The sequence below is a fragment of the Festucalex cinctus genome, chromosome 11, assembly GCF_051991245.1.
Source record: "Festucalex cinctus isolate MCC-2025b chromosome 11, RoL_Fcin_1.0, whole genome shotgun sequence".
Classification (NCBI taxonomy): domain Eukaryota; kingdom Metazoa; phylum Chordata; class Actinopteri; order Syngnathiformes; family Syngnathidae; genus Festucalex; species Festucalex cinctus.
The window spans coordinates 17,110,102-17,137,066 of NC_135421.1; the positions used below are offsets into that span (position 1 = coordinate 17,110,102).

General features: G+C 39.4%; 1 protein-coding gene across 3 annotated transcripts in view; it reads right to left on the reverse strand.

Moving 5' to 3' along the window:
• Nucleotides 1–26,965, reverse strand: part of dnah7 (dynein, axonemal, heavy chain 7) — a 74,619-nt gene that overhangs the window by 25,893 nt on the left and 21,761 nt on the right. For all 3 annotated transcript variants that reach the window (XM_077535805.1, XM_077535804.1, XM_077535807.1), the window contains 24 exons: nucleotides 26,799–26,939; nucleotides 25,730–25,942; nucleotides 25,544–25,653; nucleotides 23,667–23,835; nucleotides 23,129–23,231; nucleotides 22,753–22,880; nucleotides 21,864–22,076; nucleotides 20,482–20,580; nucleotides 20,052–20,300; nucleotides 16,751–16,900; nucleotides 13,489–13,671; nucleotides 13,203–13,379; nucleotides 12,429–12,560; nucleotides 10,204–10,425; nucleotides 9,899–10,096; nucleotides 8,506–8,661; nucleotides 8,255–8,423; nucleotides 7,400–7,526; nucleotides 6,288–6,507; nucleotides 5,563–6,189; nucleotides 5,170–5,415; nucleotides 4,081–4,310; nucleotides 2,081–2,411; nucleotides 1,042–1,388 (listed from right to left, as the gene is read on the reverse strand). In XM_077535805.1, coding sequence (XP_077391931.1) covers nucleotides 1,042–1,388; nucleotides 2,081–2,411; nucleotides 4,081–4,310; nucleotides 5,170–5,415; nucleotides 5,563–6,189; nucleotides 6,288–6,507; nucleotides 7,400–7,526; nucleotides 8,255–8,423; nucleotides 8,506–8,661; nucleotides 9,899–10,096; nucleotides 10,204–10,425; nucleotides 12,429–12,560; nucleotides 13,203–13,379; nucleotides 13,489–13,671; nucleotides 16,751–16,900; nucleotides 20,052–20,300; nucleotides 20,482–20,580; nucleotides 21,864–22,076; nucleotides 22,753–22,880; nucleotides 23,129–23,231; nucleotides 23,667–23,835; nucleotides 25,544–25,653; nucleotides 25,730–25,942; nucleotides 26,799–26,939 — 4,940 coding nt within the window. The remainder of the gene's footprint in view (nucleotides 1–1,041; nucleotides 1,389–2,080; nucleotides 2,412–4,080; nucleotides 4,311–5,169; nucleotides 5,416–5,562; nucleotides 6,190–6,287; nucleotides 6,508–7,399; nucleotides 7,527–8,254; nucleotides 8,424–8,505; nucleotides 8,662–9,898; nucleotides 10,097–10,203; nucleotides 10,426–12,428; nucleotides 12,561–13,202; nucleotides 13,380–13,488; nucleotides 13,672–16,750; nucleotides 16,901–20,051; nucleotides 20,301–20,481; nucleotides 20,581–21,863; nucleotides 22,077–22,752; nucleotides 22,881–23,128; nucleotides 23,232–23,666; nucleotides 23,836–25,543; nucleotides 25,654–25,729; nucleotides 25,943–26,798; nucleotides 26,940–26,965) is intronic.

Consider the following 26,965-nt stretch of genomic DNA (forward strand, 5'->3'; position numbering starts at 1 on the left):
AATTTTGGATATTAATATCTATTCGATTCGATTAATAAATGAGAATCTCGATTCTTTTATGAATCGATTTTTTGGCACACCCCTAGAATACACACATATCGATAATTGGTCAGATAAAAGTCACCAAAAGCCCGATTATCACATGTCTCTCAAAAGTTATGCTGAGTGATTATTAGGGGTGGAAATCTTTGACTGTCTCATGATTCAATTCGATTTAGATTTTTGGATCTGCGGTTCAATTCAATGCAATTCAATTTTCAATTCAATTCAATTTCATTCCTTTAAAAAAAAAAAAAAAAAAAAAAAAAAAAAAAAATGAAAGGGGACAGAAATAAGAAAAAATCATGTTATCTGCCCCGAATCAGCAACAACAACAAATAATCAACACAAAGTAAATGAGAAGTGAGCGGTCAAGATGTTTTCAATATAAAAATTCTATATAATAATTAAGCAGAATGTCCTTGTGCTATATGCATTTTTCCAGTAATTGATTGATTCAATTCAGTATCAATTTTCGATTCAAAATTATTTAATTGACAATAATTTCTGCTTCATTTTATAGATGAGCAAATAATTGTCATGATCTACTCCAGTCTAACTCGCTAATGCTAACAATTAGCATGCTAGTCTCGGCACTTTTATCCCTCAAAAGAACGGCTATTCATACAAAACGCTTCAGGAATGTATACAGAGAAGCATCTTAACATTACTCACCAGCATATGCTCTTTCAATGCTGAAAAAAAACTAAATTTTTATTGGCATAACTTGATCGTGACTTTTTCCTTCTACTCGCTCATGTGGCTACAACTTAACTGTGTATCAGAACGTGCGGAACCACACTGCCCCTAAGTGGCCAAATTGGGTACAACATGAACACGGTTCTCAATACACAAACAAGAGCAAGCAAGACTGTATAAAATAATTTAAATAAAATCGATTTTAGGACATTTAAAATAAAAAACAATGATTTTCTAAAGCTCAAGGAAGAAACAATGATCCAAAAGTAGACCCGCCCGGGCCATTTTGTGTCTGGAACGTACCCGTCATACTTGTCCATGGCGCAGACCCACTTGCACAGGCCCTCGGCGGCGGTGGACGCCGTCCGAATTTTCTCGGGGACGAAGTCCGGGTTGCTGATGTACCTGTCCCGGATGACGACCATGATGTTGGCGGGGATGTTGTCCTTGTCGAAGTCGCGCAAGCTCTGCAGGAACTTGAGGTCGCCCAAGAGCTTTTTGGCGGGACCCCAGTAGTCTTCCACTTTTTTGCCGCTGCCCGACGGGTCGGTCACGCGGTCGGGCTTGATCTTCTTCAAAATGCAGATGGCCTCCATGACCAGCTTGACGCCACTGGGCGGGCTTTTCATGGACTTGACCAAAGTGATATCCTGAAGACAAAAAAAGCATCATGTCAGGCAGTTGGCTAGGAAGGAAAAGTAGCAAGCAAACGTTTCAGACTGGAATCCCTCAAAAAGAGCATCAAACAACTGTAGCTCATTCACAATGCTGCAGCTCGGGTTAAAAAAATTGGCTAAATAGTGTATAAAATAACATTTAAAATGGATAATTATATCAACATTATACATATTTATAGTACTTAAGAAAACAATTCATGCTAAATAATCATTTACTTGATTTTTATTTAAAAAATCAAATTGTTAAATTAAAAAAATATATATTTCAATAATAACATGATGATTTTTTTTATACTACTAGTCATAAATTTAATACTCAACTCAACTTTATTTATAAAGTGCTTTATTATTTAAAAAAAAATCCAATTGTTAATTTTAAATAAATAATAATTTTATTTCAATAATAAAATGATAATTTAAGCTCATTTTATATTTTACTAGTCATAAATTTAATACAATCATCCCAATTTAATTTTTTAAATTTAAAGTGACTGATTTGACTAATATTTGTATTTTATGTAAAATTATGCATTGAAACATGGATTTTTCTTCCCTTAATTTGTATTTTACTGGTACTAATTACCCAGTTAATTTACAAATGTTAATTTGACAATAAATCCACCAACCAAATTAATGCAGTTCATTCAATTTTTTCCAGGGCTTACGTTCTGTGTGAGCGTATCGAGCGCCGACAGCGCCGACGCCAGAATGGGCATGGTGACGGCCAGGTCGGCGTCGCACTCGTCCTTGATGGCCTTGGCGGCCATGGCCTGCTCGTTGGTCACCGCCTCGTCCATCATCACCACCTTCTCCGTCTCGGCCGCCTCGGCCGACTCGCGCTCCACTTGGATCACCATCTGGTCCACCATCTTGCACGTCTCGATCAGCTCCGGCTGCAGCGCCTCCAGCTGGACCTGCATGGTGGCCACCTGCGACGCCGCCGACTCCAGTTTCTCCAGACCCACCACGTAGCGACTTTTCTGTGTCATCACCTCACTGGAATCGGGGGGGGGGGATCAGTTTGATATGCCGCGATTTACGAGTTTGCCCAGTTTCTTTACATCATCAATTAGTACAATACAATTAATATTGAGGCACTTGTTCACAAGCAAATTACGTTCCCCTTCATCTGACCATTATCCTGGATTTTAAACATAGAAGGGCCAAAACATGCCTTGTGAAAATTAAACCGCACTAAAAAAAATAGCCACCAGAGGGTGCTAGAACTGCACAAATAGAAGTCGTGACATGATGACGACGATATATTGTGGCAGTTTTAATATCACGATATCGCGATATTGTCGGTATCGGTACATCCCTATTTGACATGTCGTACGATGGGGATCGCAATTTACGATGGAGTTTGCCCAGTTTGTACATTACATCATTAATTAGTAGGGATGTAACGATATCCGAAAATCAACAATATTATACATACAATATTATCCCAATATGAAGGTCACGATATGATAACTATCACTATATTGTGAGGAGCTTGGCGATACAAAAAAAAGGTCACATTATTGTAAAAAAAAAAAAAAAAAACTAAAAAATTGTTACTAATAAATTTATAACTAATATATACTTATACTTATACCTATATCCATCAATCCATCCATCCATCCATTTTCTTAGCCGCTTACTCCTCACAAGGGTCGAGGTGGTGCTGGAGCCTGTCCCAGCTGGCTTCAGGCAAGTAGGCGGGGTACACCCTGAACTGGTTGCCAGCCAATCACAGTATATACTTATAAATATAGTTATTTGTACTAAAAAATAAATTAATTAATTTAAAAAAAAAACTCACAATACTGTGCTTTAGAGCAATGAAAAATATTATAAAAATATTAGATATGATATATATAAAAATATATAAATCTATACTGAGACAATTATTTGCTAATGCAAGCCCACATCGAGTTCTTCCCTATTGACATCATATTATGTGTCCCTTCATCCTACCATTAGCATGGATTTTAAAGATATAAGGGCCAAAACATGCCTTGTGAAAATTCAACCACTAAAAAACTAGCCACCAGAGGGTGCTAGAACTACACAAATGAAAATCAACCTGACTCTTTTAACAGATATGCTGCTTTTAATATCGTGACATGACGACGGCGATATATTGTTACAGTTTTAATATCATGATATTACAGGTATCGTTATAACCCTAACCATTAAAATGGATTTTAAAGATATAAGTGCCAAAAAATGCCTTGTGAAAATTAAACTGCACTAAAAAACTAGCTACCAGAGGGTGCTAGAACTATCCATCCATCCATCCATTTTCTTGGCCGCTTATTCCTCACAAGGGTCGCGGGGGTGCTGGCGCCTATCTCAGCTGGCTTTGGGCAGTAGGCGGGGGACACCCTGGACTGGTTGCCAGCCAATCGCAGGGTGCTAGAACTACACAAATGAAAATCAACCTGACTTTTTTCACAGATGTGCTGCTTTTAATATCGTGACATGACGACGACGATATATTGTGGCAGTTTGAATGTCACGATATTACGATATTGGCGGTATCGTTACAACCCTATTGGTTCGTCAACAGTGAACAGAACTTATTTGTTCATATTTGGCATACCCTCATTCAAATGGTAAATGTCACACTCCCTAAAAACAGCATACTGCACTGGGATACGCCGCCAGATTGCGTTCTTACGCTCGTTTGGCCTGCAGCAAAGTCTTGAAGGTGGAGATGAGCTCCAAGTAGGAGGTGGGGGTGACGTAGTTGTGGCGCTGCAGCTCATCCATGAAGCGCGCGGACAGATGAATGGTGGAGGTGTGGAAAGTCTTGCACATGTCGATGCAGCCCTCGCGGTTTTCATCCGACATCTCCACGTCCTCCAGGAAGCGACACGCCACCGCCTGCAGAGCGTCCTCCGGCCACGTCTGGATGCGGAAAAAATAAATAAAAAATACATTCATTTATTTGAAACAACTTCAAATCATTTAAATACAATAACACTTCAATCAGATTTTCAAATTGTATTGTAATTCTATTTATTTAATAAAATTTCGATTTTATTTACTTTAATTCTAAAATAATGTATCGTCATTGATGGAAGCGTGGACATTTTTTGGCGCGCAAAAACCCCCCCCAAAAAACATATTTGCAAGTACATTCAAATGTATTTAAATACTTACAAATACCCCATGTAATTATGTGAAAAATGACAAATTGAACTCATGTATACTGACATACTAACAAATCAAACAAATGACAAATAAACGATGTTTACCTACTTAATTTTCAAACGTACTGGTACAATGTAGGTCTTTAGCATTTAGTCTACATGTACATTTGAATGTACTTGCAAAGACATTTGAACATATTTCCTGTAAATATATTTAAACATATTTGAAAATATGTTTGAACGTATTTGTCAGTCAGAAATGTTTACTCCACATTTTCATGCTTCCGTATCTCTTGATTTTACTTTGTAATTAAATCATAACTAACCATCTGTTCAATAAAATACATTTCACAAATAAAGCTAAAGTATATTATGTAAAATAAGTAATTACAAAATAAAATAATTAAATCTAGTTTTACTTGTATTTTAATTATTTTTTTAAATGAACCAATTAATGTAAAAGTTTTTTAAAATTTTAAAAAATGTTTGTCTATTTAAAATACAATTATTTGAACTGTACTATTGCAATTGTCAAATGAAATGACAATTAAGCAATTGTCGACGACAATAAAGCCCAATAAAATGAAGGTCTATTTGAAGAGTGGAGTGCAAACCTGGAACCAGTTAATGGTGCAGCAGTTGATGAGCGCCGGGAAGCGCCTGAGCCGGTTCCTGAAGGCATCTCCGATGGGACTCATGGCCAACACGATGTGCATCTGCGAGCGGCAGCGCTCCACAAACATGTTGAAGAGTGCCAGGTTGCTGCCGTCCGTCTGCTTGTCGCGTTCGCGCTGGCGGTCCAGCACTCGCATTTTCTCGATCACTTCCTGCTTCTCGTCAACCGCAAACAGGTTCGGCACCTGGAAGACCCCGACGAATGGAATCAAACCACATCAAGATGCAAAACATTTTGCAAATGTCTACAAGATTGAACGTCTGGATCATTTTTGAGACAATGATGAGTGATTCGATTCATTTGAGTGAGTTTGTTGGCGTGGCCTACTTACCTCACCCGTGTTCAGCATGTTACCAATGTCCTCCAGGAAGGACTCCATCTTGATCTGGGTGTCGGTGAAGAGGAAGACCCCATGAGCTTCGCCCGACGTGGATCTGGTCATGATCAGCTTCAGGTCGTCGTGCCACTCCACCATGCCGTAGGTCTTGGAGATCTCCACCTGGAAGAGCTCCGCCTCGGCCATGTGAGCTGCCAGGCGGGTCAGAGACTGGCGCCCGCTGCCGCCCACGCCCACCAAGAGAGCATGCCCGCTGGGCTGCTTAAGGATGCGGGAGATGCGGGAGACGTGCTCGATGGCGAAGCGGAACAGCACCAGCTTCATGGGTGCCTTGCTGATGGTGTTGTACTCGTCCAGGTGGGACTCCACCACTTGGCGGAGCTGGTCCAGATCCAGCACCTCGCGGTAGCTGCGGTCGTCGCCCTTGGGGTCGTGGAAGTCGCAGAACATCAGGCTGCGCAGGTCGTCCTCCGTCACCACGCCGTCCTGGTCCTGGTCCAGATTCTGGAAGAGCTGATGGAAGTTCACTTCCATGTGAGCTTTAAACACCTCGTGCAGATAGCTCACGAGCCACGAGCGATCCGAGTCTTGGACCAGACGATCGTAGTACACCCTCAAGACCTGAAGGCGAAAAAGAGGAGACGGATACGGCGGCTTGCAAAGCGACCGGACCGGACGGAATTACGTTTGATTTTTACATTTTTCCGGTCATGTCTTACCTCGTGCACCCACAGTCGTTTGATGATGGACGGATCCTCGGCGGTTTCGGGGCGCGACAGGCAGATGCCTTGGATGACGCGGGAAATGTCACGTAGGTTGAACAAGTAGTGGGACTTTTGGGGGGTGGGCAGGAGGTTTTTGGTGGCTTCCATGTACACGGACATGGTGCCTTTCACAATCGGAGAGGTCAAGGATGCAAAAGGCTTTGGGAAAGAAAACCTGAAAAGGGAAAAATTGATTAATTGCTGGAGGATTGTATTGCTTGTTACTCGCTTGTGCAAAACAGATCAGAACATATTTGTCCAGTCCTAAACGCTTCTTTATGCTGCATTTGAGGATGGTCGGAAGTCGGATATATCCGAGTTGGTTTTTCCCAGTTTCGACCTGAAAGCGTTTGAGGCGAAAGTAAACAACCAAAATGGCGGATAGTGGTAAATTGTTTTTAATTTTGGTTCTTGGTTCTTAAAACTCATTCTTTTACCTCCAGCAAACTTACCGTCTTGAGAGAACGGCATCCTGTCACGTACGTTGCATTATGTCCAGTTATGTCGAATATTTATGAATGAAGAAAGCTATCTACCGGTAGTTTTATACTCAAGTAAATTGTGTTTTACACCATTCACGGTCTGTGTTTCCGAAGGAGCCGCTATTGTAGAGTGACATCACTTGTAGTCCGTTGGTGAAGTCGGGGTCCTTGTTTTCTGACTTCGCAAGTGGAATTTCAGAGTTCAAGGGGCCGTTCCCGTACACACTTCCTGGTTTGACATCGGAAAAGTCCGACTTTCGACCATCTTCGACTGCAGCATTAGTAGCTAAACTTCAGCTTTACAGATGCGATGATCTAGAGAGCAGTGGTTCTCAAATGGAGGTACATGAAGGCACTCCAGGTGGTACGTGAGATTTTAAAATAGATGTAAATTTATATACATTTTTTTTTTAGGGGATTCAGTTTCAACCAGAAATGCTTTGCGTTAGTTAGGGGGTACTTGGCAGAAAAAATGTGTCACGTCACTGTAAAAAGGTTGAGAACCAGTGATCTAGAGTGTTGCTGCATACTACCCAAAAAAGTACTGTATAATTTTATGATGCGATATTATCATGTAATTGTTACCGGATGGTAAAATGCCAGTGTATGATCCTGGAGAATATGGTATACATGGTCTTCTCGTCAAAATCGTTAATGGTCAGCATGTTGAAGTGGCGCAGGTATCGAGGCGTCACCGGGTTTCGCCCTCCGCCTGGGGAACAAAACGGACAAGATGAGAAGGATCGAAAGCTTCGACATGAATGATTATGTGATTGATTTATCAGTCATTAATTTTCAACATTTGGCCAATTTTATGACATTCTAATCTTTTTACATTTCTTTCTCAACCACTTCAAAGCATTCCTCCTTCAAACTGTAACGCTCATCTAAGACATCCTTGGAATGGCCCCCCAAAAATTTCCACAATTTTTAGCATTTAACATTCTATAACAACGTTCCCAAATCAATACAGACATTTTACAAATTGACGTTCTTGCTTCCGCATTTCATAACCGAATCAATTCATTCAATTCAGAACACACACAGAATTTTTTTTTTTTTCGTGTTTTACATATTTTCACAATTTTCCACATCACCCCAACAAAACTGAGTTTCAAATTGTTCAGGTAAACTAGGAAATTATTTATGAAATTCCACAAATTCCCATATTTTCATAAAATCATTCCAGAATTAAGAAATATTTTACATTTACCTCAATCTACTAAAATATCATGGCCGATTGAAGTCATTCTGAATTTCTAACTGTTTGGCTCATCCAGGATATCCTTCAAACTTTTTTCATATTCCAAAATGGCTTTGAAATTTCTTTTGTATTCCGCGTTTTCCATGCCAATATTCCCAAATCAATGCAGACGTCATATAATGAATGACCCCCCCCTCGTCCCACATTTCTCAATGGATTTAACATTTACTACTCACCAGGCGGCCCCATGGCACACATGACCTGAATATCCACCAGTTTAATCATGGAACAGTCCTTCAGGTCGTACCAGTTCCAGTGGTCCAGCCACTGGCGTAGCAGTTCCACGGGTGGCTGCGCACCGTATACTTCCCTGGCGGGCATGTTCACGTCATCCACAAATATCACCTGATCAAATACATTTGTACATACAGAAACGGTAAATAACAGTATTGGGTTTACTTGAAATGACAATGTTGTTAACTGGTACCATTTTCTGCCCCATGGGAGGACCAAAGACTCCTTTGCGTCGCTTGTCCAGCTTGGACATGATAATATTCTGAGTCTGGGCAGCTGTGGTCTGGGCTGAGAAGTTGATAAACAGCGGGTTGTACACCTCTTTGTCCACATGATTCAGCAGGAAGTCCTGGGGGGGACATTAGCATACACACAATATAGATAGGCAAACTATAAATGAAAAAAGTTAAGGAAGAATTTTGTAGTGTGTAAAATGTGCCAATTGTTGCCTGAAATTTTGATATTGCTAACATGCTAACAAATGGCATGCTGACACATAGTGTCTGTGTAACGAAAGTGCCATAGCAGATCGATATAAAGACATCTTGTCCTGTATTCAGGTAATTTCGAATAAAAACTGATTAAATGCTAACATGCATGCTAACAGTTTGCACGCTAAAACCAAAATGTAAACACGTCACATGTTCAGAATAAGCTGAGCATTAACACTTTGAGATTGAAATCAAGTGAGAAATATGTAACGACAAGATATATTTGCACAATATCGATATTAATCGGGATTTTTTTTATTGCAAAATTTAAAAATTGTGAATTTTGGAAAAATATATCATAAATCGTGAAACATATGAAATTAGGTACAGTACTTTTTTTTTTTTTTTTTAAACCAACCCGTCTAAAACCTTTTGTTTTTGATGACCTCTATAGTAACTCATTTGCTCTCAAAAACATATAAATACGTTCTATTTTAAATGTTTTAAGTGTCCCAAAGATGTATTTATAAGTTGTTGGGGTTTTTTTTTTTTGGGGGGGGAGCTTTTTTTTTTTTTTACGCTAGAGCATATAGAAGGCTTTGATGCAGCCTCTGAACTGAAGAGAATGCTTGAAGCAATGGTAGTTAATACAAAAAACAGCCTGCAGGTGACAGCAGAGTATAAGAGATCTACCAGGGCCATGTTATAAAAAGGTCTTTACCCCCACTGTTTTCAACAGATTTGTGAATAATGATGAAACTTAGCGATATTCAAGTGCTTTTTGCTGCAAAATAGAAACAGAAATATAAATTTTTTTCTGATGAAAGAAGAGGCTTTAGTCTTTGTTTTGGTAGGTTTTATGTTGTTATAGTAATAGAACAATATTCTGTGGGCCTTGCAAAATCAGTCAAAATCCAGTAAAACAGCCGGGAGGGAACGGGATTGTTCCTGTGAAAATGGCTGGGAGTGAATGAGCTAATATATTTTAATGTTGATTATTATGATGGTATTTATGATGGAAAGCTAAGTATTTTCTTAGGTGGTACTAGGTGTAAAAAGTTTTACAACCACTGTGTTATACATTAAAATAAAAATCTGAACAATACATTGGTGGATTACCATGAGAGGTATTAACGTCATTGATCCAGCACTTACTGTGATGTAAACACTTTTGCCAGTCCCGGTGGGGCCAATGAAGATGGTGGGCTTCTGGTTGGTGACCAGGAGCTTCATGAGTGCCATGTAGCGCACCGTGTTCTCCGTAGGCACGATGATCTCGTTAAACTGCATGTCCCTGGAGAGAGGCGGGGCGCTCTTCAGCTCCTCCGTCCATGGCTCCCATCGACCCGGGCCCTGAAGGAGTTGAGGCAATTTGCGTCATTTGTCATTACGCTTACAGATAATGTGCACATACACTAAAGACATGCAAAGATGCTCATACCAAACAAGAGAAGACCAACCTCTTTAATGAATCGGTACTGGTACACCGTGTCCTCGGTAGGCAGCGGCACCATCAGCGGCTTTGTGGGCGGCCCCACCTTGGTCAGTATGGCGTGGGACAAGCGCGTTTCTTCGCTAAGCGGACCACTCAGAATCTCCCGGACCATGTGGTCGAATTTCCGGCGGCCTGCATCATTGCAGCTGGCGCCCACCGACCAAACCAGACAGAAGACGAAGATGCCCTGCGGGAGATGTCGCACAAGACCACTCAAACTCAACACCACTTTTTAAATTGTGAGGACAAAAATGCAGAAATTGTCCCCAACTCATCTATTTTGGACATTTTTGAGGACTTTTGCCATTTTCGAAAAGCCAACAAATCACAAGGTGTGTGTGTGGGGGGGGTGTGTGGGGGGGTGTTATTGTTTGGCTCTGGAGCACTTCTGACATCCTTTAAAAATTCATATCATCCCCAGGACCAGGTTCACTTTACTCATTTGCTCCCAAAAACGTATAAATACGTTCTATTTTAAATCTTTTAAATGTCCCAAAAATGAATTTATACGTTTTTTGTTTTTTTTATGCCAGCACGTACAGAAGGCTTTGATGCAGCCTCTCAACTGCAGAGAATGGTTGAAGAAATGGTAGTAATTACAACGGCCAGCAGGTTGCAGCAGAGTATAAGAGATCAATCAGGGTCATGTTGCAAACAAGCTTTTTTTTACCCGCAGTTCTCAACAGATTTTTGAATAATGATGACACTTAGCTATATTCTAATGAAATGTACTTTTTTCACTGATGAAAGAAGAGACTGTAATCTTTCTTTTGGTGCGTTACGTGTTTTTATAGCAATAGAACACAATTTTCTGTGGACCTTGCAAAATCAGTCGAAATCCAGTAAATCAGCCTGGAGCGAAGGGGTTTGCTTCAGTGAAAATGGTTGGAAATGAATGAGTTAATAACATACAATTTGGTAGTCTTGTCTATCATGAGTAGACCCACAAAAAAAAATGCCCAAAAACGCATGTTGATATCAGCAAGAATATGAACATAATTTAGTAAATTTGCATGTCATTCAAAGAAAATTTAGCCCCCAAAGCCAGTTTAAGTTAGCAGCATGCAATTTTGTAGACTTGTCTTTCATGAGTAGACCCACAAAATAAGTCTCAACAAAGCCATGCTTGAAAACCCACACAGCAAACATGACATCTTGATTGAAGGCAGACATTTGAACGTCATTTTAGCCATTTCCAGAAGTCCTTCAAAAACAATTGAGCAACCGAAGCTATCTTAACTTAGCAGCATGCAATTTGGTAGATTTGTATGTCATGGTAAGACCCACACATTAAAGTCTCAAGAACCCAGACTGACCCATTTGCATCCACATGAGATTATCAGTTATTAGCCGTTTTACATTGTGAGGGGGGGGGGGGGGGGGCTGATATATCTGCTGTAAGTACTGCTCCATTCCAGATAAAAGGAATCGTAGTGTGCTATCGTCATGTTTTAGACTATTATGCAAATAAATGACCAACCACGAAACAACAAAACACTGCAGAATTAACTTCCAAAGTGCGATAATACAGTAAAAGTTTGACTATCTTTTGTGCAAATGGCTGTATTGCGGTATTACATATAGGATAAATGTTCCGAGCAGTACACAGTCATTAAAACCTACGAGCATGCAGCGGAGACGTCTTTGTTGTGCAGAGGGAAAAGAACAGCAGGAATTCTGCGGGAACTGCAAATGACTTTGGATTCCCGTGTTAGTTCCTGCTGTTAAAAGGTTGATTAATTGAACGCTTATAATGACAATGACCGGCTGGGGAGCACGGGAGAGAACGTTGATAGGCTTTTCTACTCCGACATGCTCTGTGGGGGGGACAACAGCAGTGGTTGAAAGACATGAGAGTGTGGCAAAAAAACATATATAATTGTGTATCGTGCAGGGAATGGAAGAAACGGCTACCAAAATAGTAACACTAAGTGCGACTGTACTGAAAATGAATAGAACATTGCATGAAAATGAAAAGCTGGTTTGGCTTGGGATTGCGGTTGTCGCAAGCGTGTGTAACTTGGTGAAAAAGGATGTATTTTAGGGGTCCTAAAAGTGTGACATTTGTGGCCTTGTGATGGATGTCTTTTGATGCTCTTGTGACAAACAAGAGTTGACAAACTGGGTCGTTTACAGCTAAATCATTTGAATAGCTGCTCACAGGTGTGTTGATCTTGGCCAAATACAAACCTCCAACCAAGAGCAGATGTCATTGTCACTCATGCGCTTCATCACATTTGCTTCGTGAAACTCTCCCATCATGCAGTCCATCAAATTCATCAGAGACTTAACCAGATTGCTGTCCGAGGTGGGCGACAACTCCTGAAAGAGTGCAAGCGAAAGGAGCTTTAATTTTTTCATACTACTCAAAAGTCTAGTCTATTTTCTGTCACCAAATTATCAGGTGTGTAATAGAAAACACGCTTGCTGTTTGCCAAATTCACAAACACGGTAAACTAAGCACAAAATGAAGATGTGCAGGTATTTAACTCATTTGCTCCCAAAAACGTATAAATACGTTTTATTTTAAATGTTTTAAGTGTCCCAAAGACGTATTTATACGTTTTTGTTGTTTTAATGCTAGAGCATACAGAAGGCTTTGATGCAGCCTCTCAACTGCAAAGAAAGGTTGAAGAAATTGTAGTTATTACACAAACGGCCAGCAAGTGGCACTAGAACAGAATGATTGAACTTAGCTATATTCTAATGCTAATTGCTGCAAAACGTAAACGGATATTCTTTTATTTCCTGTGAAAGAAGAGACTTTGATCTTTCTTTTGGTAGGTTCCACGTTTTGATAGCATTAGAACACAATAATCTGTGGACCTTGCAAAATCAGTCAAAATCGAGTCGGGAGCGAACGGGATTGCTTCTGTGAAAATGGCTGCCAATGAATGAGTTAACAACGGCCGTATGTGTGTCTTGTCTACAAAAATTGGGCACGACTCTGCCATTTTACGGCACCGTTGTAGCTTTGCGGATGAGCTCCAGGCAGGCTGGAAGGATGCGTTCGAAAAGGCCTCCGATGAGTTCTTTGTGCGCCGCCGTGACAGTGGCAGGCAGGACATTGAACCAGGACAACATGAGAGGATGCCAGCCCAGCATGTGTGGCTCCATGTAGATCATTCCACAGCGGGACACCTGCAAGAAAAAAAAAAGAAGATATTTGACCTTGTTCTTATTGTTTTTTTGCTTTTGTGTATATATGATGGTAGAAACAAAAAAAAACATATGCGCAGCAATCTCTTACAGTAGCCGGAGACGCCACTTCCAAGTCCATGGGTTCAAAGATGAGGCTCATCTGGGGGGACATCTGAATGATCTCGCCGCTCATCAGACACAGCTTCTTGTTGTCGTCCAGCACCGTGTTCATGTTCTCGATCCACACGGCATCCACCGGACCGTCAAAGATCAGCCACTTCCTGTCGGGGGTCTAAAATGACACACACAAGCGTCATAAAATTAGCGGGACAACGTGTCGTGTTTACTAGCTTTTGTGTGTCAGCAGTTATGACTGGCCTGATTGTGTTTGCCAAATTCCTGTACAGCACAATAGTCCCGAATAACTAAATAAGGTATTAGCGATAACTCGGGAAGCAGAAGGATGTGTTCAAGTACTAATTGCCACAAGGAAAAATGTTAAAATGTAACGTGAGCCCTTTCCTCTCAGAGCCACAAAATATGGTATTAACGATAACTACAAATTGAAACAGTTACGATGACTTCTTGAAATATTAACATAGATTGAGCCCTTTTTGCTCATAAACACGAAATACGATATTAACTATAATCACAAAGTGAAAGGGCAACTTTAATTGTTTGAAATGTTTTCACAGTTTGAGCACTTTTAAAAATACTCCAAAGAGTATTAATAATAATTACAAATTGCAATGGTAACCCTGTTTGAAATGTCAACACAGTCTAATGGTTGGCTTTAAACCATTTCTTCCCTAGTCTGCACTACAGTAAAACATCAGTAGCAATTAACTCATTTGCTCCCAAAAGTGTATAAATATGTTCTATTTTAAATGTTTTAAGATAGACATGTTTGTACGTTTTTTATGTTTTTGCATACAGAAGGCTTTGATACAGCCTCTCAACTGCATAGAACCGTTGAAGCAATGGTAGTTATTACAAAAACGGCCAATAGGTGGCAGCAGAGTATAAGAGAGGCCATGTTGCAAACAAGCTGATTTCCCAACAGTTCTAAAGTGATTTATGAATAATGATAAAACTTAGCGATATTCTAATGCTAATTGGTGCAAAATGGAAACAAGTAGAAATATACTTTTTTTCCTGATGAAAGAAGAGACTTTAATCTTTCTTTTGGTAAGTTCCATGTTTTTATAGCAATAGAACACAATATTCTGTGGGCCTTGCAAAAATCAGTCAAAATCCAGTAAAACAGCCGGGAGTAAAGGGGTTTGCTAGGATGTATTTTCTTTTCTTTAAAAAAATAAATAAATATATATATATATATATATATATATGTATATATATATATATCATTTGTCATTTGTCATTGTATGTAATAAACGTTGATTTTGAACCGTTTTTGATATGTGGCACAGTTGTGTGATGTTATATTTCACTTTTGTATAGTATTAATGGTTTCTACACGAATCCCCCAAATACATTGGATTAACTGCGAATAGAAATGTTATTGGAGGAACCGAGCAAGCTCATGCATAAAACTCCCCCCTTATGGTGATAAAATATACAGATTTTTATTAAGCATTAATGGAGATTTAAAGTTTCCAAAAGGAGACTCAAAGAGCTCAAGAGGAGGCGACTGTATTTGCGACAAAATCCTTTAATCCTTACGCCCATATTGAATCGACGTCTTTCCACTGTTTGAAGGTCACAAAAGGAAAGACAGGATAGAGTCGCAAGTCGCAGTGGCGGGAAGAAGCTTCAACAGACGTCGTTCATCAAGCGCTAAGCGCTCTTAACACAAGTTAGCTGCGATATTGACTGGCAGGCAACAGCTTGAATTGTGATCATCAAAAAAAAAAAACTAGGAGACTCCTGGCCTGAAGCCATCTGGTGTGTGTGTGTGTGTGTGAGAAATGTTTTGTCATAACAAACAACAACACGCACACTGCTGCTCGCTTCAAATTGGCTGGCAAAAAGGGATGGGGGAAAAAATAATAATAATAATAAAAATAAATAAATAAATAAATAAAAAAAGAGTATCATATCCTATTTTTGTGGCACTGTCATATTACGTCCACGTGAGTCTGAATTGGTTATTCTAGGTAACTCAAAACTAACGAAAAAACTAAAAGTAGAATTCAAAAATCAATTTCATTCATGAAAAAAAAAAAAAGAAGACTAACTGAAACTACATTTTATGTTTACAAAACTAACTAAAACTAACTATAATTATAGCAAACATGTCCTTCGTTTTAGTCTTTGGTAATTAATTTAATGCATGAGCCTTTGGGGATGATTTTAAGTCGATTCAATTACCGGAAAAAGGATGTTTGAAAGTCTGCCACACAAAACGACATCATCTAGCAGAAGCCAATAGAAAAGCACCTTCAGATGACGTCGCTCCAATGCTGTTTTTTTTAACTCATTTTCTCCCAAAAACGTATAAATACGTTTTAGTTTATGTTTTAGTCCCAAAGACGTATTTATACATTTTTATGTTTGTTTGTTTTGTTTTGTTTTTTTGTTGTTGTTTTTTTACATGCTAGAGCATACAGAAGGCCTTGATGCAGCCTTTCAAATGCAAAGAACGGTTGAACGGTAGTTATTACACATTATTAACGGCCAGTAGGTGGCAGCAGAATATAAGAGATCAACCAGGGCCATGTTGGAAAAAAAAGGGCAACATTACTCACAATTCTAAATAGATTTGTGAATAATTATGAAACTTAGCTACATTCTAGTGCTAATTGCTGCAAAATGGAAACATTTTTTTTTCCTGATGAAAGAAGAGACTTAATACTTTATAGCAACAGAAGATAATATTCTGTGGGCCTTGTAAAATCAGTCAAAATCCAGAAAAACAGCCGGGAGCAAACGGGATTGCTTCTGTGAAAATGACTGGAAGCAAATGAGTTAAATAGTGCGCACAAGTAATGCACTTTTTTTTTTAAACTAAAACTAATACTGAAATTAACTAAAACTAAACTAAATCAAAGCATTTATTAAAGAACTAAAACTAATAAAAACTAACAGAACCACCCTGAAAACTAATTAAAACTAATAAAAAAAAAAAACTCAAAAAGAAAAAAAAATAAATAACTAAAATGAAAATTACAAAACTATAATAACCCTGCCAATAATACCAATTTGTGATTTGATAATTCAATATGCTAAAGCTGATCTCGTCTCATCTTGAAAAGCGCTGCAACATTTCAGGGGCTTTCTATGGAGTTCCCTGTGCTCTTCGTATTCAAGTTATTAATATAAACCGCATTTGAAGAGGCAAACAGTTAAGTCAGACCAGTCGCCGCGTTTTCCACTTGAGCAGATGTATGAAATCAAAATGCCGTCGTTACCTGGGAAGAAGCAAAGTTTCTGTAGCTGACAGCCAGGATGCCGTCGGACCATTCGTGGGAAACGGGGTCGAACTGGCCGTACAGCTGCCCCATGGTGATGGATTTCGGATTGATAACTGTGATCTGCACTTCGTTTTCATCCATCAGGCCCTGGTGTCGTGTCACAAAGAGGAGAGCAATGCAAACAAATATACACGTACAACTTATTGGAGATCCACCAGCAGAATCAAATGAGATGCTATACAAAAAAAATCTTCTCTTGGGTTGAAAAGGTATGAGAATGTTAGGTCAAAAAAATAAATGTAAACAAAAATAAATGGCATAAATACATTAGTTTTGCGACTAGTGTATAAATAAAATAAACAAAAAATGTACAACACTAATCACTTTTTTGCATAGTTGCTTTTCCTCATGTAGTCCGGTCCAAATCTATTGATAGGTCGTGAAAACAAGACTTTATTCTGATGTTTTATCAGAACAAAACATCGTTGTTCTTGTCAAGATCACATTTTTTTGTACAAAATGTGACTTTACATTATAAATTTGAAAGGAAAACAGGGAAAAAAATATTCAGAAAAACAGGAGGAGAAATTACTCAGAAAAACAGAGGGTGAAACATTATTTTTTTTAAAATTACTCTGAAAAACAGAAGTTGGTGCTCTGTTTTTCGTAATATTTTTTTTTCTCCTGTTTTTCTGAGTAATTTTTCCTCCTATTTTTCTGAATATTTTTTTCTGTTTTTCTGAATATTTTTTAATGACAGAAAAAAATATTTAAAAAAAAATAAATAAATAAAAATACTCAAACAAATCAAATCAAAAAACAAAGCTCCCCATAAAAAATTGTCAGAAAAGCGCTTTTGTTTTGTTTTTCAAGTGAATGCGTAATAATCAAAACATTAAAGTGAAGTTACATTTTTTCTTTACAATGTATGTTATTTACAAAATATGTTCTATGTGCCCCAATTTAATTCATATTCCACAAATGCAATATTAATCTGGATGCCATCTTAAGGCGTGGGGCGGAGAGTACATAAAAATATTATTGTATAAAATATATTTGCATTGACTTGACTTCCCTTTTTATGGGAGTGGATAGAAAATGAGTAAATGATTGAACATGAATTTGTGAGTTGCAAACTGAAAATATGTTTTGGGGTGATTTCACTGTATAGTGCGAAGTTCCTGACTTTTGTCGTATATTTGTCTTAAGATGACCATCTGCTTGACACGAGCAAAAAAGAGCGATCGCTAACATTTCGAGACGAGACCTCAGCACAGTGATGGAACGAGCTTCTCGGAGAGAAGAAAAAGTAGGCTTGTTTTTGACGTGATGAGTGGATGCGCAGCAAGGAGCAAGACAAGTGATGAATGCGGCTTTCCACCGCCGTTCTATCAGCAGGCCTTCGCGTGTCTTCCTCGCCGGGCTGCTTCTCAGCCATGTAAACACAACTTGCCAGTTGGGCCCGATTGATAGTGACGGCAAACACAACGACTCGGACAAATTGGATAGACATGTTTACGAGGTATTGAGCACAAAACAATTTGCCTTGATTTCTTTTTTTCTTTTTCTTTTTTGGCCGGGGGGGGGGGGTGAGCAAGCGTTCAGGGTTTTCCTGATAAAAATGCAATCAAAAACTATTTGTTAAGATGAACTTGACAAATTGGCCGGGTTGCGGCAGAAGAATAGATGAGTCGATCCTTGAGGACGAGAAGGGAAAAGCAACCAAGCGAGCAGTAAAGGATTTACATCAGCTATTGATCAACACTTTGTGACAGGTGAAAAGTCCCCCCCCTGCTCCCACCCCTAAACAAAAAGAGAAAAAAAAAAGTAGACGCCTGCCCTCACTTGCCCTCTGCTGGCACTTCTCTACTGACAATTCAATAAATCATTTGTTGTTTGTTACACAAGTACGTGTACTTCTCACTGATCTAATTCTGCATTCGAGGATGGTCGGAAGTCAGAGTTTTCCAAGTTCAAAACAGGAAGTGTGTATGGGAACGCCCCCTTGAACTCTGAAATCCCACTCGCGAAGTTGGGAAAAAAAGGATCCCGACTTCACCGACGGACTACAAGTGACATCACTCTACAATGGCGACCACAGACCGTGAATGCTAAAACACAACTTGAGTATAAAACTAGATAGCTTTCTTCATTCATAAATATTCGACATAACGTCACATAACACAACGTGCGTGACAGTATGCTGCTATCTCCCTGCATGAAATTATATGGTGAACTACTTTACTGTATGGAATGCTTATGAAATAAGATCAAAACAATAAATGAAGCAAAATTGCGAGAAGGCAAGTTTGCTGGAGGTCAAAATTAGTTTTGAGGACCAAAATAAAAAACTATTTATCACTATTAGCGATTTTGGTTGTTTACTTGCCAGTGTATGGAATTACAATGAAACAAGACCAAATCTGATTAAATTTGATGCGATAGAACGTTTCAAGGATGACGTGAATGATCAAAAAGCCTTTGTCCCATTAAACCAAATTCACAGAGCGTCACGAAACAAAAAAGTGTCAAAGTCTTCTTTTCACAAAAAGCTTGTTTTCTCATTTTCAGTTTTCGCTCAGTGTCACTCAATTGACCTATTTCCAAATAGTGATTACTAAAGAACGGAATAAGGTAGAAATATACTTTTTTTTTCCTAATGGAAAAATGGAATGCGATCTTTCATTTGGTACCCAATGTAAATGTAGTAAAAGCACACAATATTCTGTGTGCCTTGAAAGATGAGTTAAATTGCTCGAAATCAGCTAGCATTGTGTTTTTTTTTTGATAAGGTAGTAAAAGACTTAATGATGTTTAGTATAGTAGGAAACTTGTATTTTTTTTTTTTTAATTAAAGAATTCTAACTATAATTCAACAAAAGATGCCTTTTCCAATCTAATATTAGGGTCTAAGGAACTGAGTGATAAAAGAAAAAGGGGGTCTTCAAACCAGCACATACCGTCCACTTGTTAATTTATATTTATGTATTTTTTACTTGTTAAAAAAAAGAGTGACCATCCCCAGCACAACCCCCCCCCCCCCCCCCCAAAAAAAAAAAACCCGCTTTCGGCTATATACTAACTGCCTATGAGCTGTATATATGTCTCATCTGTACGTATACCGTATAGTTTATACAGTAGTCTGCTCGTGAGGTGGGAGTCACAAGATGGCCGCCTTGTAACTTCAACGGCTTGCACTGGCGTGTATGGGCTATTGGCTATGCAGCCATATATACAGGTGACTGGTACTTTTACTTAAGTACGGAATGTGAATCCTTTTGTTTTTTTTCTACCATACCTTCACACAGACATCGTGAAGGGCCGCCGAGAGCACGCGGTAGGCGCAGGTCTTGCCTCCGAAGGGTTCGCCCACCAGCATGAACCCGTGCCTGACGATCATCATCTCGAACACCTGCAGGATCTTCTCGATGAAGAAGTCGGTGACTTGCAGGTTCATCTCGTCGCAGTTTTCCTTGACGGCGTCCAGCAAAGTGCTGTAGTCTCGCTTGGGGAGCGTGATGCCGGGGAAAAGGTCCGACGTGATACCCTGAGGAAGAGGCAATGGGAGAATATTGCATTTTAAATGCACATTACACACGAGGGATGTTACAACATCCAAACATCACAATACGATAATTTTCATGATATTGTGGGGAGGTTGGTGATACAAAAAAAAAAAAAAAAAAGGTCACAAATTTGTAAAAAAATGGCGTTTTATCCGTACGTACCCCAAACAGTTGCAAGTCCTGGGCCAGAAACTTTGGCAGATTGACGTCAATGATGGATCTTAGTAGCAAAGTGTCTTCGTTCTCGTCTGGAAAAGCAAGCTGCAATCCAACATATATGGACAGGACATGTCAGATTGTGACAATTGGCGAATATAGATTAGAAATACTGCCGTGCCGGGTTCCGACAGTGTCACGTCGGGGTCACCAATTGTGGAGATGCCGTAAATGAGACAAGGAGAAGAAGGCGAGTTCCGTCTCTCTCTGTACTCTCCACACTACATAATTTATGTCACAAATGGCAATACATCCGTCTCTCCATTTTCTACATCATCTATCCTCATTAGGCTTGCGAGTGACCTGCAGCCGAGGACAGCTGACCTTGAGATACGAGCTGAATTTGTTTCACGATCATGCTTCTAACTCAAAACATGCGTAATTCAAATCATCTCCATTGAAATGTACTAAAATGACATTAATTAAAAACTTTTTTGTATTTTTGTTTTTTAATAAGTAAAAATAACTGGATAATTTTTGTGCTTTATAGAAAGAGAGTAAACAATATTGAGGACCAAAACTGCCAAAATTCAAAATAACTAAATGACTAAATAAATAAATAAATAAATAACTGACTAAACGTGAAAATAAAAATGGATATAAAAAAATATAATTCGAAAATTATATCCAAAAAAATAAACATAAATGGAAATAAAAAAAAATATATATATATATATATATATATATATATATATATATATATATATATATATATATATATATATATATATATATATGTATATATATATACATACATATGTATATATAAATACATTTGTATTTAATTTTTTAATTATATTTTTTATAATCATTTTTATTTTCACTTTTAGTCATTTATTTATTTAGTCAATTATTTACTTTGAATTTTGGCAGTTTTACTGTCGATGCTAATGTTTTGCCATGTTTTCCCTTCATGTTAGCATGAAGCTAGTGGGTGGACAACATCATCATCATCATCATCATCATCATCATCATCATCCTCACAAGTTGCACGAAAGTCTCAAGGACCTATGCCCAAAACTAAACAGGAAGTCGGCCATTTGGCATTGAAGCAGCCATTTTAGATTAAATTCAGGGCTCCGATCTTGACAAAACTCCAAGCAGGGACTTCACCCAGTTGAGCCAAAATCAGATCCTACATTGATTGGCGACAATAAATTGCCAAACTTTTTCCTTTTGAAGTTTATTCTGAGGATTTTGAATGAAAAGGAGGTGCAAAGGAATATTTCAAGCTTTTTTTTTTTACACACTTGTCAATCAAGAAAATATTACAAATTGCTTTCCTCTTAGTGTTGACCAGGACAAACATTCAGCATGACCGCACGTACCTTGAGGTTCCCCGCGGCAGTCAGCACGGACTTGACGGCCCTCATCCCGTAGTCGTAGTGATGCTGCATGGACAGCTGCTCCGAGCACAGCCGATAGGTGGCCACGATCTTCACCGAGAGGGGCCGCGCCGTCACGAAGCCGCATGAGTACAGCACGATCTCCGCGATCAACGCGTAGTCCGGCACCATCATGGCCACGGTCCTGAACAGCGCCTGCAACAGCGGAGAGACCAGACAGCAACTGGTTATTTTGCCCGTGCAGTGGTTAGTGTCATTTACATATAAACTTCATTTTTAACTCATTTGCTCCCAAAAACGTATAAATACGTTCTATTTTAATGTAAGTGTCCCAAAGACGTATTTATACGTTTTTGTGTATTTGTTTGGCTTTGATGCAGCTTCTGACCTGAAGAGGTCATTTAAAGCAATGCTAGTTATTACAAAAAACGGCCAGCAGGTGGCAGCAGAGTATAAGAGATCAACCAGGGCCATGTAGCAAAAAGCTCTTTTCCCCATTGTTTTAAATAGGTTTGTGAATAATGATGAAACTTAGCTATATTCTAATGTTAATTGCTGCAAAAATGGAAACAGATACAAAATGTACTTTTTTTGCTGGTGCAAGAAGAGACTCTAATCGTTCTTTTAGTAGGTTCCATGTTTTTACAGGAATGGAACACAATATTCTGTGGGCCTTGCAAAATCAGTCAAAATCCAGTAAAACTGCCAGGAGCGAAGGGGGTTTGCCCCTGTGAAAATGGCTGCAAGTGAATGAGTTAAATAACATGTCGTTGAAATTATTAAAATGCCGTGATCCGTTCCAGCGTTTGGTGCCGGTAACTTGAAAAACTCATGCGTTTGGTCCCTCGCAAGTCAGGGTTGCGCCGGATACCTTGAGGTTGTCCGGAAGCTCGGAACGTCCGGCGTAACCGGGGTTCATGGTGATGAACACCGCGCAGGACGGGTCCAGGGACAGTTCCGTTCCTTCGAACATCAGCAGCTTAGCATGGGCGGCGATTCCTGAAGTCGCAGTGACAAAAAAGTGACGGTTTGTGACTCTCTCTATAAATCCGTGACACACAAGCGGGCTATTATGCAATCTCACTTAAAAACTCACTTCCATTTTGAAGTAAAGCTGGCTCATTAAAAAAAACTGTGGGAAAAGTGGCACTCAGAGCATACTTTGTGAATGCACAAAGTATCGATGGTGCTTCACTTTGAGGGACTTCTTTGCAAGGAAATATGAATGATGTATGCAACAAACCAACCTCTCTGTATAGTGAGGATCTGCTGAGCCACCACGGACAGCACTTCCAAGTCGATTCTGTTAAACTCGTCAAAGCAGGCCCATGCTCCACAAGACAAAAGGCCCTGGTCACATATGCACTCATTACCATACATCTAAGAGAAATTTCTGTATAGTTTAAAGGAGACATACAGTATCGTGTCTCTTTCTTCACAATTCACAACACTTCCCATATGTCTTCCTATTTCTTGTCTTTCTGAAATCAGCTTGTTTTGGGGTAGCATTGTGCAAATTAGCAAACTAACATTACACTTCAGCAAAGCAGAATTGTTCGTTCACAGATGGGGTTTTTTAGGAATAGGCAGCTCACAAAAGATTGTTTAGTAGGTGTCTAGGCACTGCAGAGACGCGACATGCAAAAGTGAATTTTCCATATGTCCTCTTTAACTCATTTGCTCCCAAAAACGTAGAAATACATTCTATTTTAAATGTTTTAAGTGTGAAAATGTCTGGGAGTGAAAGAGTTTAAATACATAGAAGACGTCCCAACCTGTACTCACTTTAAAGAATTTTCCCAGGGCGATGTAGTCGAGTCCATCGGAGCAGTTGAAGACCACACACTGCTTGGCCACAGCCTTGGCCAAGTCTTTGGTGGTCTCCGTTTTACCTGTGCCTGCGGGGCCCTCTGGAGCGCCACCCAAATGGAGATGGAGGGCACCAAACAAGGTGCTGAAAGACAAGGTGAATTCAATGTAATTACAGTAAGCAATATGCTTTGCCCGTGTGCTGACATCTTTAAGAGTTTTGTGGTGAGTCGTAAAACCTCTAATGCTCTACCTGCTCACACAATAATGAAATATGACATTTTTGGCAATTTAGCATTGTCCAGCTGTCCGGGGCATGGGGTTCAAATTACTTACACGGTAAATTATGTAGAGCAAATTTGGCTCTATTTAGAGTAGGACCAAATTGACTCAGTTTTAGAATAATATTTACACTTGGAAGAGAGTAAAATAAAGAATTATTGCAGACCAAAAACAATGCATTTGGTCTCCCGGAGAAAAGCAAACAGTAGGAGGTAGGACTTTTTTCTTTTTTTTTTCACCAGTGCTAGCTACTTGAGACATTTTCCTGGACTAGGGATGTAACATTACCCAAACATCACAATACGATATTATCACGATATGAAGGTCACAATATGATAATTGTCACGATATCGTGGGGAGGTTGGCGATACAATAAAAGGTCAAAATATTGTAAAAAAAAAAAAAAAAAAGCTCATATTAAAAAACACAATATTTTGCTTTTGTACGTTACAGCAATGCATATAAGCAACCTAAATCTCTAATACTAATATTGAGGCACTTACTTGCTAATGCAAGCCCACATTGAGTTCCTCCACATATTGAGTCGGTTCACAAGCATATTACGTTCCCCTTCATCTGACCATTAGCATGGATTTTAAACATAGAAAGGCCAAAACATGCCTTGTGAAAATTAAACCACTAAAAAATTAGCCACCAGAGGGTGCTAGAACTGCAAAATAGAAATCAACCTGCTTTTAATATCGTGACGACAACGATTTATTGCGGCAGTTTTAATATCGCAATATCACAATATTGCCTATCAATTCATTACAGTCATGCGTACCCAAAAATGTCGTGTTGCTAAGGGAAACAAACTTCAGAGGCTACTGAGCCTATTTTGGTGGAGCACTCATGCAATTCCTACTAAATGCTTGAAATCAAGACGACTGCCTTCCTGTGTCTTTTTTTGGAAATGATTTCTTGAGACTTTTTCATGGGTTGACCCAAGATAGAGATGCCGTCCAAATTTGATGTCGGTAACGGGAAACTTGCTCCACAGGCGGTGCATTTTCAAAGAAATGAGAGGAGTGCGACTGTTAGGGTTATTATGTATATATTATTACATATTTACTCTTTTATTACATAGAAATAATTGTAAAAGCATTTATTCAACATTTTGCTGTCTGTTTGGAGCTGCTGCAAAGCTTATCTGTTCCGAGTGAGTGGACTGCGAGAAAGAGGAACTTCACTCCAGGGCAGTAAACAAACTTCAAAGACTAGTGATTGTAAAAGTTCTATGGTTAAAGGATGTCTGCTGTGTTTATGACTGCTGTATTTGTTGTCACAATGCTGCTATTTCCCCGCCTCCTTTTAGTGACAATTTGGTAGTGAACTCCATTAAAAGACAAGAAATGTGAGTGTGTGTCTGAGTGAGCCAGAGGCATGTGATCTGCACACATCTATCTCTCCTCGTAGCACAAGTAAAAAAAGGCCTTGTTTTCTCATTTTTGTGTCTGCCTCCTCATTTGTGTATTTTTAAAAATGTCATAGATGGTGTTTAAGCTTGACAGCGACTGAGACGATAAAGCCGTTGAGGGTTTGCCGAATAAAAGGAAGAAGGTGGCTTTTACCGGTAGCAGCGGTCAGTCAGTGGGGTAATGACCAGACGCAAGGTGTTGCCCAGGTACTCATAACCATATGGCAAACCTGCATTGATCATCTTTGTCTGGAGATCATTTTCCTGCACAACACATCACAAGGCAGCCAAATGTGTTAACATTTGAGATTCAAAAAAACAAAATGAGTATGTTACGTACCACCCAGTAGTAGCGCAGCTGGCTTAGCCACAAAAAGTCGTGCTCGTCGCTGATTCCCTTTTGCACCAGCAGGGCCAGCACATCGCGGGCGTGGACGTCCAGCACCACGAGAGCGCCCAGGGTGACTCGGTTCTGTTTGGACAGCTTGCCGCGCACCAGCTCCACAATGTCGTCAATCTGCCGGTTATTTTGAGCCAGGTAGGCGTCCAGGGCCTGGGTTGGTCGAGATAATGATGTCAAAAGTGGGTGAAAATCACAATCGGAGTCCAGCAGCCGCAACCTTTGTCCGTAATTGTTACGATATTCTTGTGTATGGACCAATACATTTGCGATAAATAAGAAGAAACATCAATCAACACGCTTCCTTTTCTTCATTGTGTTCTCTATCTGTCGAGCTGCACAAAGCTGAGAACATGCTGCGAGGGAAGAATAGCAAGCATTTCAGTCCAATCAAACAATTTAACCAGTTGGAAAGGGAAGGGAGAAATAATCTTCTGAGCCCCTGCTGCTCGCTTACAAAAAAGAAATCTCCAGTTGCAATGTTTATTGATTTCAATAATTGGACGCATAAAAACAGCGCAAAATCAAATGTGAATTTTACTGAGTGAAGTCATTCTTTCATCTCTTACAATTTAGTAAGAATTATGGCTCCCACTAGTGTTAATTTTATCCGCCATTTTTAAATTTAGTCTCAGTTTTAGTCAAGGTTCAATCATGCTTGTTAGTTGTGACCATAGTTAGTTAGTTACCTAATCCTGTCTTTATTTAGTCCATTTTTAGTTGACTATAAATCTATCGTTTTAGTCTTTATTTTAGTCCGAGAAAAATAATTTCATTCGTCTAGATTTATTCCAGTTTTAGTTAGGACAACCATCAACTCCTGTGTTTTGACGAAATTATTTTTGTTTAGTTTTCATTGGGGGTGTGCAGCCAAAACCTACATCGATTCCATCTTTCTTCGACAGAAACGTGCAATTCGTGCCGTTTGCGGTTGCGGATACAGAGACCACAATAACCCATTATATATACACAACTAAAAACTTTAAAATTTAATGAACCACATGATCACCTTCTGTCCAGATTTAATGGCATCGTGGATATCCTTCGTCCAGTAGACTTGTGAGACACACAGGACCGCCTGGCCGGGCCATGAGCGCACCCAGTCGATCCGCAAGGCTTTGGGGTACGCGTCGATGGCTTCCCCGACCACCTGCGATACAGCCCCGAGATGGACTT